Source organism: Channa argus, chromosome 11 (assembly GCF_033026475.1).
Source record: "Channa argus isolate prfri chromosome 11, Channa argus male v1.0, whole genome shotgun sequence".
Classification (NCBI taxonomy): domain Eukaryota; kingdom Metazoa; phylum Chordata; class Actinopteri; order Anabantiformes; family Channidae; genus Channa; species Channa argus.
The window spans coordinates 25,643,244-25,656,508 of record NC_090207.1 but is presented as its reverse complement, the minus strand read 5'-3'; the positions used below and the strand labels follow the sequence as shown (position 1 = coordinate 25,656,508).

General features: G+C 38.9%; 1 protein-coding gene across 2 annotated transcripts in view; it reads right to left on the bottom strand.

Annotated features, from left to right (window-relative positions):
- Nucleotides 1–13,265, bottom strand: part of mamdc2a (MAM domain containing 2a) — a 28,689-nt gene that overhangs the window by 5,264 nt on the left and 10,160 nt on the right. For both annotated transcript variants that reach the window (XM_067521993.1, XM_067521992.1), the window contains exons 4-9: nucleotides 12,478–12,562; nucleotides 12,205–12,342; nucleotides 8,530–8,786; nucleotides 3,013–3,106; nucleotides 1,506–1,652; nucleotides 95–360 (exon numbers count right to left, since the gene is read on the bottom strand). In XM_067521993.1, the coding sequence (XP_067378094.1) occupies nucleotides 95–360; nucleotides 1,506–1,652; nucleotides 3,013–3,106; nucleotides 8,530–8,786; nucleotides 12,205–12,342; nucleotides 12,478–12,562 (987 nt within the window). The remainder of the gene's footprint in view (nucleotides 1–94; nucleotides 361–1,505; nucleotides 1,653–3,012; nucleotides 3,107–8,529; nucleotides 8,787–12,204; nucleotides 12,343–12,477; nucleotides 12,563–13,265) is intronic.

Here is a 13,265-nt window from a genome sequence, read left to right as displayed (position 1 = left end):
TAAGTTAGTGATAGTCTTATTCATGTCTCATCCAATTATAAGTCCTTCTATTTTCCACTTGTCTTTCATAAGCATCAGTAGTAAACCTTCATACCTTAGAAAGCATTGGCTTTGTGTAGGTGATCTCCACCTCAGTCCAAACAGCCCTCGACGTGTCAGGCAGGCTCCACACCTTCTCCTGGGCCACATTGTTCTCATCATAAATGTAAAGAAACAGAGCGTTGTCTGCCTTTTTAAATCCATGGATCAGGTAGTAGAATCTCAAGCAGTATTTGTGGTTCCCTGGTAAAAAGGGACCGTGAAGCCGACCCACATAACCGGGCCTTGAAGTTAAACGAGCATCTGCCTGGAGAAAACACCCTAAGAATGATAAGACAAACAACATGTAGTTAAGGATAAGAGTGGCAGCTAAAGCAAGTGTTGGTCACTCCTTGTGTGCCAGCGCGCTTCATAGTGCTGCCAATTTTAGATGTATTGTTTTAAGGGCACGAATGACCAGTACATGCTCCTGGTCCACTAGTTTTCTGCTCTGACTCCACCACCCCTAATCTGAGCACCACATCAAGCCTTCCCACAAGCGCAGGGCCGTGCATCAGAGCGGAGAGAAGCCACAACAGCTGGTGGTTTGTAGAACAAAAGAACAAAAAAAAAAAAAAACCCAAACAAAACAAAAGAAAGACAAGAAATGAAAAACAGACCTTAACATACAGCTCTCCGGCTTTGGCGTTTTAAAGTATTTAGATAGTTCACTTCAATAAAATGACTAATAACATACTGGGGAAATATTACAAGAAAAGGAGTAGTAAGCAGTAAAAATATATATTTAGAAAAAATACTTGAAGCTAAGGCAAAAAATGCCCGTGTCTGTTATACTTTTGCATATCATTGATTAGCTTCTTTTCCTTTGTGCTTTAATGTGTTAGCAGAATTTTACTGTGGAGCTTTTTATTGTTTGTGTGAACAGTTCTGTAGGGTTACAAGTTACTGATAAAAAAATTGTTACAAAACTGTTAAAGAAATTAGGGGAATAGTATTAGAATAGTCCACAGTGAGATTGTCACAGTGTTTGTTTTGTCTAACCAAGAGTTCAGACCTTAATATTATTAAAAATGTTATATTATTTATATTAAGAAGAGGAGCACAGGTGCATATTAGAATATAAAATCATTTTTCATCATTTTGTGCATGAAAGGATCAATTATTTAATAGTTAACTGCTGATTATGTTTGCAAATCTTAATAATATAAAAATCTACTATTTCAGTTTTACTTGTTCTTAGATGTGGGTAGTTCAGTTCATTTTTTTATATGATTTATATGCAACAATCTGTGCACTGTTTTCTTATTAGATTTATAATGAAGTGGCATGAAAAGAAAATTTTCAAATAAAGTACAAGTAGCTAAAATGTGTGTAAAATCAGTGTAAATGATTTCTAGATCTGTCACTTTTGAACCATATGCAGTCGCCCTCCTAGTGTCAGGGTTCAACGTCTGAACAAAACTCACCGGCTCCTGTGGTATGGTCTCCAATCCTGTAGGCATTAGGCTTGACTGTAACTCTGCTCCACACCTTAGCCTCTGCTCCCTCCTGATAGTACAGACACAGGCCATTCTCAAAGTCACAGTTGGCTATAGATGGATCAACGGTCGGCTCTGGAACACAAAACAGACCGGCACTAATATAGACACTCCCATCCCGTAATGTTGGGCATCGTCCCGATCAAAAAGGCCTTAAAGCATAGGATGCTGGATAAAAGAGTGTTACAGTAGAACATCATCCGGACATTTAATACCAAGGGAAAATGCATCAGCCATCATCATGTCCTGTATATGAAAAGTCATTTTCACATTTAACAAATGGTGTAAGCAGTGTGCACAAATCGGTTTAGCTACCAGATTCTAATTGATCTTCAAGACCAAAATTCAGACTCTTTATTTTGACAAAGATTTTAAAAACCTTACTTACTTGCTGTGTTGGTCAGCATTACGGGCACTATTACACTCGCTTTTGACACATAAATCATTGTATTGTTCTGGGCCATGTTAAATACCTCACTGTAAATTTCCCCATGTGGGTGGAAAACCCACATGATGTAACAGAAGTTAGTGAACCCAGAGTCTAATGAATAAAAACAGATGAGAGGTGTTGGTTACAGCTACTTTGACTCACGGAAAAACATAAAGCAATCTTAGAATTTTATACTAATTAAATGCTTAAACGAACAAAATGTGGTGGCTTGACTTGTTGCCAAAAACATATTGCTGAATGATACTTTTGTTGTGTTGTCTTTAATATACAGAAGAAGCTAGAAGAAACCAACAACAGCCCTTGAAGATACGGTTTCAATTCTTACCTTAATGTTGTCAAAATCCTCACAAAAACACATAGGAATGGATTTTTATCCGATTCGTCTGATTTAAGCGCCAAAATGCTGAGGTGCTGTGCATACACAAAACTGCAGGTTTAATGAAGATTAGATGAAATTTTAATAGTAATGCAGAAAACCAGGTTTGTTCCAAAAAGGGTTAATGTCTTTTCCCTGTAAACCAAATCTAACCCTGACATATGTTGGGTGCCTCACCACAACCACTGACTATACTGTACAACTATTTCCCTCATTCTGTTGCTCTCTTCTCTCCTTTGCTTCCATTCTTTTTTCCCTTCACCCACTTTCCGCTCTGTTCCCCACCCTGGCTTTACTTTTTTCAGATTTTCTTTGGCATCATTTTCATCTCTTCTCTAAACCTCTCATTAGCTTCAATCTCCTGCCTTTTCTATTATCTTATGTCTTGTTCAGCATCGTGAGTCAAATGCGTTGGTACATTCATACTTTTGTGTTTGCATTGTGAGGTGCAATTTCCATTACAGCCTCTAATGGCCACAAGTGAGACCTGGGACTTCAGGATATTGAACTGTCCACCGAGCTGAACCAGTACTAAGATGCCCATGAATCTCTGATTAGGGTCAAAGTTGCCCCACCCCCACCTCCAAAATCTAGACGGGCCTTCTCACCTGTGTCGGTGTGGCAGAATTCAGGCGAAAAAGAGATGTCATCTATGGCCACGTATCCACCTCTTGCACTGTTAAAAGCCACTTCAAACACCACCTGGTAACACACACACACACACACACACACACACACACACACACACACACACACACACACACACACACACATAAACAGCAACAGTAACTGATGAGTTATGAGCAAAATATGACTTAGAAGCACTAATCCTTACAACATGCTGTCAGTAAATGGACTGACAGACGAGCCAGCTGTAGGAGCCAGACAGTGACATCAGTGTACTGTAAAATAAATTCAGGAACATGGGTCGAGTCAGCAGAGCACTGCTTGATGGAAAAGCTCTGTACAACTCTTGGCTCAGTTGGGCAGAGGAACTGACCCACTTTGTAATGTTATGCAAGCGACAGCGGTCGTCTGTGGGAGGCGTTCTGGCTGAAGACACAAGGGGGAAAAAAGGGAAAGGCAGTGAGTGTATATGTGAGTGTTCCTGTCCACTCAGCTCCACACATCAGAGCACAAAAACAGCAGTGAGACGCACCATATGGTTTTCCTGTTGTGATATGTGAAAACAACGTGTTCTTTCTGCAGCATGAGATGAAAAAGATAATCACAACAAGGCAGAAACAGTTGAAATGTGGTCCACCTCCAAAGGTATTTGGACAAGCAAGGGTAATTTGATTGTTGGGTTTAGGATCAAAAGATGGATATGAGAAGTTCAGAATTTCACCTTTAATGTGATGTTTTTACACCTCAGTGTTAAATAACTTACCTACAGCAGCTGATCATTCAAACCCCACATGCTCATCTGTGGGCTACAAATAGAATAGGTTTACTGATCTTTCATGATAATATAACTTTTGTTGATAGCAGCCGAATGAAGTCAGACATAAACTGAAACAATATGGGTTTATATGTCTGTTTAGCCCGGATTAGCCCGGAAAAGCAGAGCAAAGAAATTGAGAAATCAACAGTTTAACGATGTCAATAAGTCGAAGGCGTGGTACAGTTAGTTCCAGCACTTTATTTACTAACTAAATGTTACATATTTCTGCTATGTGATGTGGTGTAATCAAAAGCCGTAATTCTGAGCTTTCACCCGAAATCCGCTGTTTGATCTTAAACTTAAACTTAAACTTAAACTATTATTATTAAAACTTAATTCAAGCCATTGGTGGCCTAGGGTCTGAGGTAAACATCCACATCATTCTCTAATTTCCCATTGTTAAATAAATATACACAATGGCTACAATTCTATTGCTTAGTAGCAGATTGGTTGGTTTCTAAATTAAAATTATTTCTCTCTGCTAGAGAGCTGTCTAGCAGAGAGAAGCCCCCATTACATGGTCCTAAGGAATCAATATAGCCGATAAATTTTAACTTAATATTGTTTATTCTCCAACTGAGCATTGCAATACAAATTTTTATGCTGTGTGTGTGTTTTTTTATTTATTTATTTTCTCTCTGTTCTGTTTTAGCTAATTTATATGATTAGCTGAAACTGATATTAATAAGAGAACTGATAATTTCATTAGTAATTTATTATATATTCGCTTAGAACATGTTTATATCCTTAATATGTATACCCTTACCCTCTATTTTCCCATCCCCATCCCAACTGTTGTTTCTTTCATGATTATACCCTCTCTGCTCATCCTCACTACCCCTCCTCACGTCCCCAACCCCGATGCACTTTCACAAGCAAACGTACACTGTACATAGGTAACACGTGTCTTGTCTTTTTGCCTTGTCTCACACAGTTGTTATGATGTTATGGGATGTGCATTGTGTGATTTGTATTGTTTTTTTTGTTTGTGGCGGTGAATTAAAAAAACCATTATGCTGATGATACCATCTTGTATGTCCTTTGCACATCACTAAAAAAAGCCCTTTCCAGAGCAGTGTCCTGTGGATGTCCCTGTCCAAATTATACCTTGCGTGTTAAGGGTGTCCCCAGTCTCTGCAAATCAAGCAGCCTTTAGCAAATTTGTTTCAATGTTTTTTAAAAGTATTTTTACCAAGACATGTTTTCAGCAAACTATACATACCAAGCAGTTTACCACCAGAGACAAAGTCATACAACAGTTGTTCTGGACAATGCACATTCACAGATTCTAATATCTGTTTTTATTAGAGGCTTTTCCCTCTAAGGAAATAGTAGCACACACAAGCTCCCAACCTCTTTGGCTTCCCCTCCTCAGAAATCCAAAAATCCCAATGAAACCCCTGCAGGAAAGTACATCTGTAGCCACACTGGACTGTATAAGGGCAAGGAGAATCATTACTGAATCCCAATAGAGGGATTTTTTTTTTTTTTTTCAGCTGGAGTCGGACAAACTCCTCCACAAGGTCACGCAGCCAGCACACACTGTGGATGAGTTCCTCCCCACAGGCTAAAAGATTCCATGTTTGGAGTAAACTTCTTATATCAATACTTCAACAAAGTACTTTTGCATTTTTATTAAATTCAGGATCCAAAAAAGACTTGAATTTACTGTAAAAAAAAAAATAAAAAATGAAAATCTCCTCAGCAGAGGATTATGAAAATGAACTCAATAGCACCTTTGTTACATCCTGCCTCTTTGCCAGCACCTTTCAGACTCTGCTGGCCTCTTTTATAACACAGTTTGCGTTGTTTTTTAGTTACATAAGGGCTATTTCCATGTCCACGGCAACATAAGTCAAAATATTCAGACCAAATAGACCGTTTTCACATATAAAGCACAGGTTTTCTGTAAGGAATTAATATAATCCCGTCACTGCATTGCAAAAAATGCTGTTTTTCCTGAAAGTGTCTGTGAGAAATGTCGGTGTATTACATCTGTTAGAGGACAGATGCATTAATTTGGGGGTTGACTATTTGATTGTTTTAATTATTAAAATAGGTAAAAGGTGTGCGGGTGGTTCTTACCGTCAGTCCATTTAATGCTCATGCAATGCACATCAGTCACTACTTGGCTCAGTGAATATAAAAAATATATAATATATATAAAAAAAATATAAAAAAGAAGATAAACTTTTACTTCTTTCATGGCCTGAAATCAGCCTTTTAATCAACTTGGTTATTTAATTCCATGATTAATGACATGGGGAGAATGTTGCAATCATGTTGAAACTGCAGCACCTCAGCTTCTAGCATTTAACCAATGTTAGACAGCCTATTTATTAAAAATGTTTTTATGACTTATTTTATGACATTCATGGTATGATTAGAACGCTCATCTGGATTTGTAATGAATTTCCCACCTACACTCTTCCAGCGCTGACAAGTGCACCACTGACTGCCAACTAGCAAAGAAAGCTCTGCTCATCATCTTAAGCATATGAGGAAAAAAACTGAATCCACTGCTGAGTCTAATTTGAGTGACCAACAACGGCACTCTAAAATATAACTTGTTCCAACTTTACACTATGAATTGAAGAGCTGAATGAACTTTTGCATCAAAGAATGGTATTCATTCCTATAACAGAACCAACTGTTATCTTGTGTGAACTGTCTTACTTGGGCGAATTGAAAAATCTTTATTCAAGTCAGCGTCATTAAAGTGGTCAATGTAACCTTCAGGCTTGTTTAAATTATTAAGAAGAATCTTTATTTATTGAACCTCCTTGTTTGTTTGTGATGAGGTAACTGAGTTTAAATAGAGAAAAATAACCAATTTTGAATATACTCAGTTGTTGCTGTCATTTCGTCACTGGGAACAACTAAGTTGGGGTTCAGTGTCTTGCTCAAGGACACTTTGACATGTGACCAGAGGAGCCAGAGATTGAACCAACAACTGCTCTACCTTCCTGCGCCACAGTCTCCCCTGTGTCTGTTCTGACGAAATTCTAACGAAGGTCATGGCATCAGTCTCTGAGACGGGCGGGAACAGCAACAACCTACAAGCACATTATTTTTGATCAGCTCCAGCTTTTCTCATGACTGTTCACATGCTGCTGAACAGCATATTATACTGTACCTGTGGTGGCCATGGAAGATCAACGCACTTAAGAAAACAAGCGAACAGACAAAAGATCAAATCATTTAGGTGTTAAATTTGAAAACACAGGCACAGATTTCCCCCCAAAAAAGAGAGAAAATACAGTTATGTATGAAATTAGAACGTTAGAACCAACAACCCTTATGCTGCCCCACACTGAGTACAACATTTGACTGCTCGACAATACACAATACCGATACAGGTACTAACCCCTTTGCGTTCAATCCGCTACAGTTAAGCAAAACAAATATGGCGGCGGCTGGTGTTTAAGGATCTTTTGCTGAAAAGAACAAAAAGAAAAGGAGAAAAAGATGAACAAAGCCCAGATTTAGGGTGAGATCCGGGCTGGAGAAGCACAGACAACATGGATTGTAAAGTCTACAGAGGAATGTTAAGGTCAAACTTTAGCACAGCAGAACTCGCATTCGGCTTCACTTTGAGATGTTTTCTAATTTTTGCATTTAACTTTTGAATGACATAAGTCCGATTTTCAATCCTGTTATCCGTTTTGCAGAATGTTTCTGTATTTGGTTGCGTTTTCTGCATTTGTAGTTTTACTAAATGCTCTGTCTGAGTTTTCAAATTGGTGACGTTTTCCTAATTTGCTTGTTGCTTTTGCCTATGTGCATATGAGTTTCAGTGTTTGGAGCTCCCAGGGGTCAACATATTTCCTTAATGAACTATAGAGTTAAAATAAAGGTCATGAGTTAAAGTAGCCTAACAAATCAGTATTTTAGAGAATAGATGCCTGGGCTGTAACAGTAAGACAGGATGCTAATCAAATAAGCAAGAATATAAGAATTCTTTTCAAATAGTAGCAGTTTGGTTGAAACAATGGTTCCTCCGGGATTCGTGAAACTTTCAGTCTCCATTACATCATTCTTCAAATAATTACTACACAACTGTTGTAGTTTCCCTGCAGTACTGTACACATCCAAGTCATACAAGCAATATTGCAGTGCTCCTGCTGACTCACTGTTTTCCATCAGACTACAGTTCATTGTTTGGGTTAGGGGGAATTTTTATGTCTCATCTTTTTTTTTTTTTTAAGAGAGAACATGTGTCACACATTAGAGTAATTTTGAAGTATTTTAAAACAGCTATTACACATTTGAATGCTGATCAATAATATAAGCTTTTAACCAAATATTTCAGTCTTCATTAACAACTGGAGCTGGTCTATGTGTCGGTACAAGTCCCACATAAGTGACAACAAATGGGGTCATACTGACCACACTACATAACAATACTGTATTTGTGTAGTACTACTCAGATAGTGGTGTGCTAGTAGCTTGTCAGAGTGCAGTGTTACTGAGTGCAAGTGAATTTTTAAAACTTTTGTTTTATTGACGTCCCCATGTTTCCTCCTCAGTTAGTATAAACTAGAATTAACCACTTATACTCAATGCGGACATTTGGACAAAACACCACAGGATTTGTTTTTAATTTCTTTGCTCATTTCAATGCAATGCATATGAGGCTAACTTATGTGCAACAACTGTGGCCCCTGGCCCCAGTACTGACCTCCAGCGGGTGTGGTGCCTTGATGTCAACGCTGACCAGCATCCAGCCGGGGGTTATATAAAGCTCTGGCTTCCAGATCTCCTCATAGTGGCCCAGCTGGTCTCTAGTGAAAACAGAGAAGATGTTTCCCCTTTCCTGGTCTCTGCGGTAGTAGAAAGACAGGCAGCCAGCCATGGGCACCGTGGTCATAGGTGAGCTTAGCTTGGCCACTTCCTGGAAGTGCTTAGCGTACACAGAGTCCACATACATGTAGTGACCTGGAGCATTAGAAAACATAAATGAGGAGGAGGCGCTTGATTATAGACATGCGTGTTAAATTAATTAGTCACTAAACTGCCTCTAGGTACGAATGTGAGGGTGAATGGTTGGCTGTCTATGTATGTCTGTCTGTGTTGGCTCTGAGATAGACTGACGACCTGTCCAGGATGGACCCTGCCTCTCGCCCAAAGACAGCTTCGATAGGGTCCAGTCCCCTGTGAGCCTGGATAAGTGGTTAAACATAATGTCTGGATGGAATAAATATGGACTAGGCTTCTACGTTTGTGTTGTCCACACCATCAAAAATTACTACTTTTTTCTTTTAAAATTTAAACCGTATACTTTTGTACAACTTAAGTATCAAGACTAGCTCATTATCTGAGGCCAAGAGAAAATCGTTGGTGACTTTTACCAGTGCTGTTTCTGTAATATGATGAACTCTAAATCCTGACTGAAAGTCTTCATACAAATTATTCCTGTAAAGGTGATCACATAATTGTTTTGCAACTACGTTTTCAATTATTTTAGAAGTAAAGGGGAGATTAGATATTGGTCTGTAATTGGCTAAAACACCTAAAAGACAAAATCACCTTTAAGTGGTGGTTTAATTACAGCTACCTTATAGGCCTGTGGTACATAAAGATAGATTAATTATATCTAATACGAATGTATCTTTTAAGGGTAAAGCTTCCTTGAGCAGCTTAGTTGGAATAGGGTCTAGCAGACAGGTTGTTGGTTTAGATGAGGTAATAATTGAAGTTAGCTCAGCAAAATTTATGAGTAAAAAGCTGGGATTGGGGCCTTACCGGTGATTCTAGCAATGTTGTACATGAAGATCTATCTGTAATATTTGGGGTGAGGCTATAGCACATGGTTCGCTTAAATGAGACATCTTACAGGGAAGTGCTCAGTGTCAACAGGACCAGATGTTACGGAAGAAAATATATTTCACTGTTCCACAAACAATGCTGCACTTCTGGGAACGGAATCGTGTAAGATAAAACATTGTGTGTTTCGCAAGAATATATTTGTACTTTTATCTTAAGAATCTCTTAATTTTTTTCCTAAAAACACGTCAGACAACTGTTAATGGATGCAACCGGCTTATGAAGAGGAGCACTTTTGTGACCCAGATCGCTGGATAAGCCTACAGGGGCCCTGTTCTACTGCATATTCCAGATACACTCCATCTTTTTTGTCTTGTTGCCAGCAGACCGAAACAAAGCCAGTGTCTTGCAAACCTCTGGCTATAAACTTATTGTTTGGATTGACATAACATTTACAGTCTTGTCCACTTGTGTGGCTCATGTGTTGACAGCAGGAAGCAGTTTGCATACTCACATCCGGTATGATCCCTTCTTGATTTAATAAAGTGTTATCAGATTTACATGCTCAGCTTCTACTCACTCTCCAGTGATTGTTCCAGCTGTGTTCTTTTACATGACTAGGAAGGCTATTGAAATTATATGATCATCATGTCAGTGTTTATGGTTTTCTATTTAATTAAACCTGGACAGATTCCTCTTAAACCACATCAGATGCCTCGTCCTCTTTGCTAACAAGAAGGAACCTAAGTCCAGTCCAGGAATCTCCCCTGAGGTTTAGTTGCCTCGCAGGAAATTGGCAATAGTCTGTGGACCTTCAGATATTTCTACCCTTGAAACTAGGACATTTTTGGGGGTTAGATCTTTGGCCACAGAACTAAATTTGGTCCCTTGTTTTCCTACTCGTTATGCACATACAGTAGGTGGATACTTGAAATCAGAAAGATCCATTGTCCTGGCAAGGACATGGGCAAGAAGAACTCAAATAATACATTTCTCTCTCATTAAGCAAAAACTACAACATTTTTACAAGAAATCTAGCCATTTGAATCAAAGGTTTCTGCTGCCCTTTTTTTCCAAAACACACTACAAAGGACTAGTTTTGGTACATTACCACAGGAATCAGTTTTATTGTACGATAACCACGTTATCTGGAAGGCGAGTCCAGGAAAATTAACGTCTTTCTCATTAATATACTTGGTTACGGTTGGTTAAATATACTGCATATATCCTAGAAAATATATTTGAGGTTTAAAATGTTTTAACCTAACTCGAAAGTCCAGTTGCCATGACTCAGCTTCCAGATAACCTCACCTGGGTGACTGAGGATGTTCATCACCAAAGTAACCTAGTATTTCCATCTTGTATTAGCTTTTTTAACTGGTTAACCTTCAATAGAAGTTATATAGTTTCACGACAAAGAGACTGTTATGGACTCCCTCTTATTTTTGAATATTGATGACCCTCTAGTCTTCCTTCATTAGTTTACACACTTCAGATTCAAACAGAGTCAAGACTCAACTTGGCTAAAGGGACTGCAACTCCACCAGCAGCTGGTTCTACACTAATATATTGGAAAAGACAAGCAGGGCATGTGTTTGACATTTGGGGCCGTGTTCCCCATTCTGAATGAGCCATCTCAAAAAAACCTTAAGGGATTTACCTTAAAATTTGACACAAACATCCACTTTGACTCATAGATGAACTGAGAAAATTTGGTGTTCAAAGGTCAATGTCACTGTCACCTTGTATCTGTCCCACTTTTGTCAACACAATGTGAACGGACATGCATGTGAACTGCAACTTCACTGGTTTGCAGAGCTTTTTCATTTATTAGACCTGTGTTTTAGACAGATGACAAATGAAAATTCAGATCTCATTAAAAAAAAAAAAAAACATCATTTGAATATCCTGTTTATACCTACTGGCAGCTGTTAGAGAGCTACAGCTGTATGTCGTATATCTCCGTATTGAGAGCCTTACACATGATTTATTTGTGTTGATAGTAGACATGTTTGCTTTGGAATCTCCTGTAGCTCCTCTTTCAGATATCAGACCGTGCAGTTATGGCATTATAATGCAGCAATGAGCATACGGTGCATATCAAAGCTGTTCATATGTCTCTTTAGATTTTGAGTAAAATTCACCCTGTTGCTGCCAGGTCTGTCAGCTGCAGCAGTCGGACGTCAGTACCGTGCACCGCACTCACGGTAATAAGCAGTTGGGAGCTACAGACATGACATTAACAGCTCGCCACTAGCAACCGACAGAGAGTATATTTAGACACATTTTTGCAGTTTTTTGTTGAGTCTGGGAAATACGTGATCATACAATCCAAGCTTGACTTAAAATAGTAATGAACCCAACATTCCCAAGCAGAAGAGTGTATATTTTAGATAACGCAAATAAAGAGTATGATTTTAGATAATGTTTCATTGAAGTTGCATAACTACTCACTGTCCTCATCGCCCTCTCTTGTATATGTGACTGCTGTGCTTGGGTTCGGCTGTTTGTTTATTCTGTCCTCTTTCTATGTAACGCAAACTTGTACAGGTGTGTGTGTTTGTGTGTGTGTGTGATTGAGTGTGTATACCTCTCTGGTTATTGTTGGCATGGTTTTCAAGCAGGTTAGACTCAGGATTTCTTGCTACGCTTCCGCCAACATACCAGTTGACATTCGGGTTCCAACTGTTACTGTAGCCACACAGGTGATGCTCCTCAAAATTACACTCTGGTATAACAACCATCAAAAGATGCTCATTATTTCTGACAAAATCCTGCATATGTCTTTGTGAATAAATACAGTTTCACCTCCGATTATACTGTACATCAAAGGTGAAACACTCAATAAAAAGTTGACACTTACCAATGCAGTAGCCAGGAACAATGTGAATTTCAAAGATAGCTATGCTGTTCCCTGAGCCGATCTCAGGTTGACCATCCAGCAAAATCTGTGGAGGAAACGCAGGAGACTTATCATTACATGATGAAACCTTAACCTCGAAACCTTAACTTAGAAGACTTAGGATCAAGAATTGTTGATTAGCATTAAACTGGACAGGGGGAAATTAGTTAGTGACTCTGGTATACACACATCATGAGGCATGATTCATAGAACATCGTGTCCATCGTAGGATATGACAGATAAAACTTCGGATCTCATAAAAAAAAACAGTGATTTACTGTTCAACGGAGAGCAGTAGCTTTGCCCACTCTGGGCCTAGATAGCATTTTCATCGATAGGAAAATTGATTCCCAAGTTTATCAAGGTATATTACAGGACCATGACCCTAAACATCAAAGTAAATATACAACAGAATCAACTTCACCTAGTCAGAGCCCAGACCTCAACACAACAGAGACTAAAACTATTTCTGTGAAGGTCTGATCCAGTTATAGTAAGAGCATAATAGAGGTGGTTCTTATCCTTTCGGCTGTTCCGAAAGTGAATCATGTGCCTCCATCTAACCCTGTCCTCTGTATCCTGTTCTCTCACACCAACTAACTTCATGTCCTCTCTCACCACATCCATAAATGTCCTCTTTGGTTTTCCTCTAGGCCTCCTGCCTGGCAGCTCCAACCTCAGCATCCTTCTACTGATATATTCACAGTCTCTCCCCCGAACATGTCCAAACCACCTCAATCTGGCCTCTC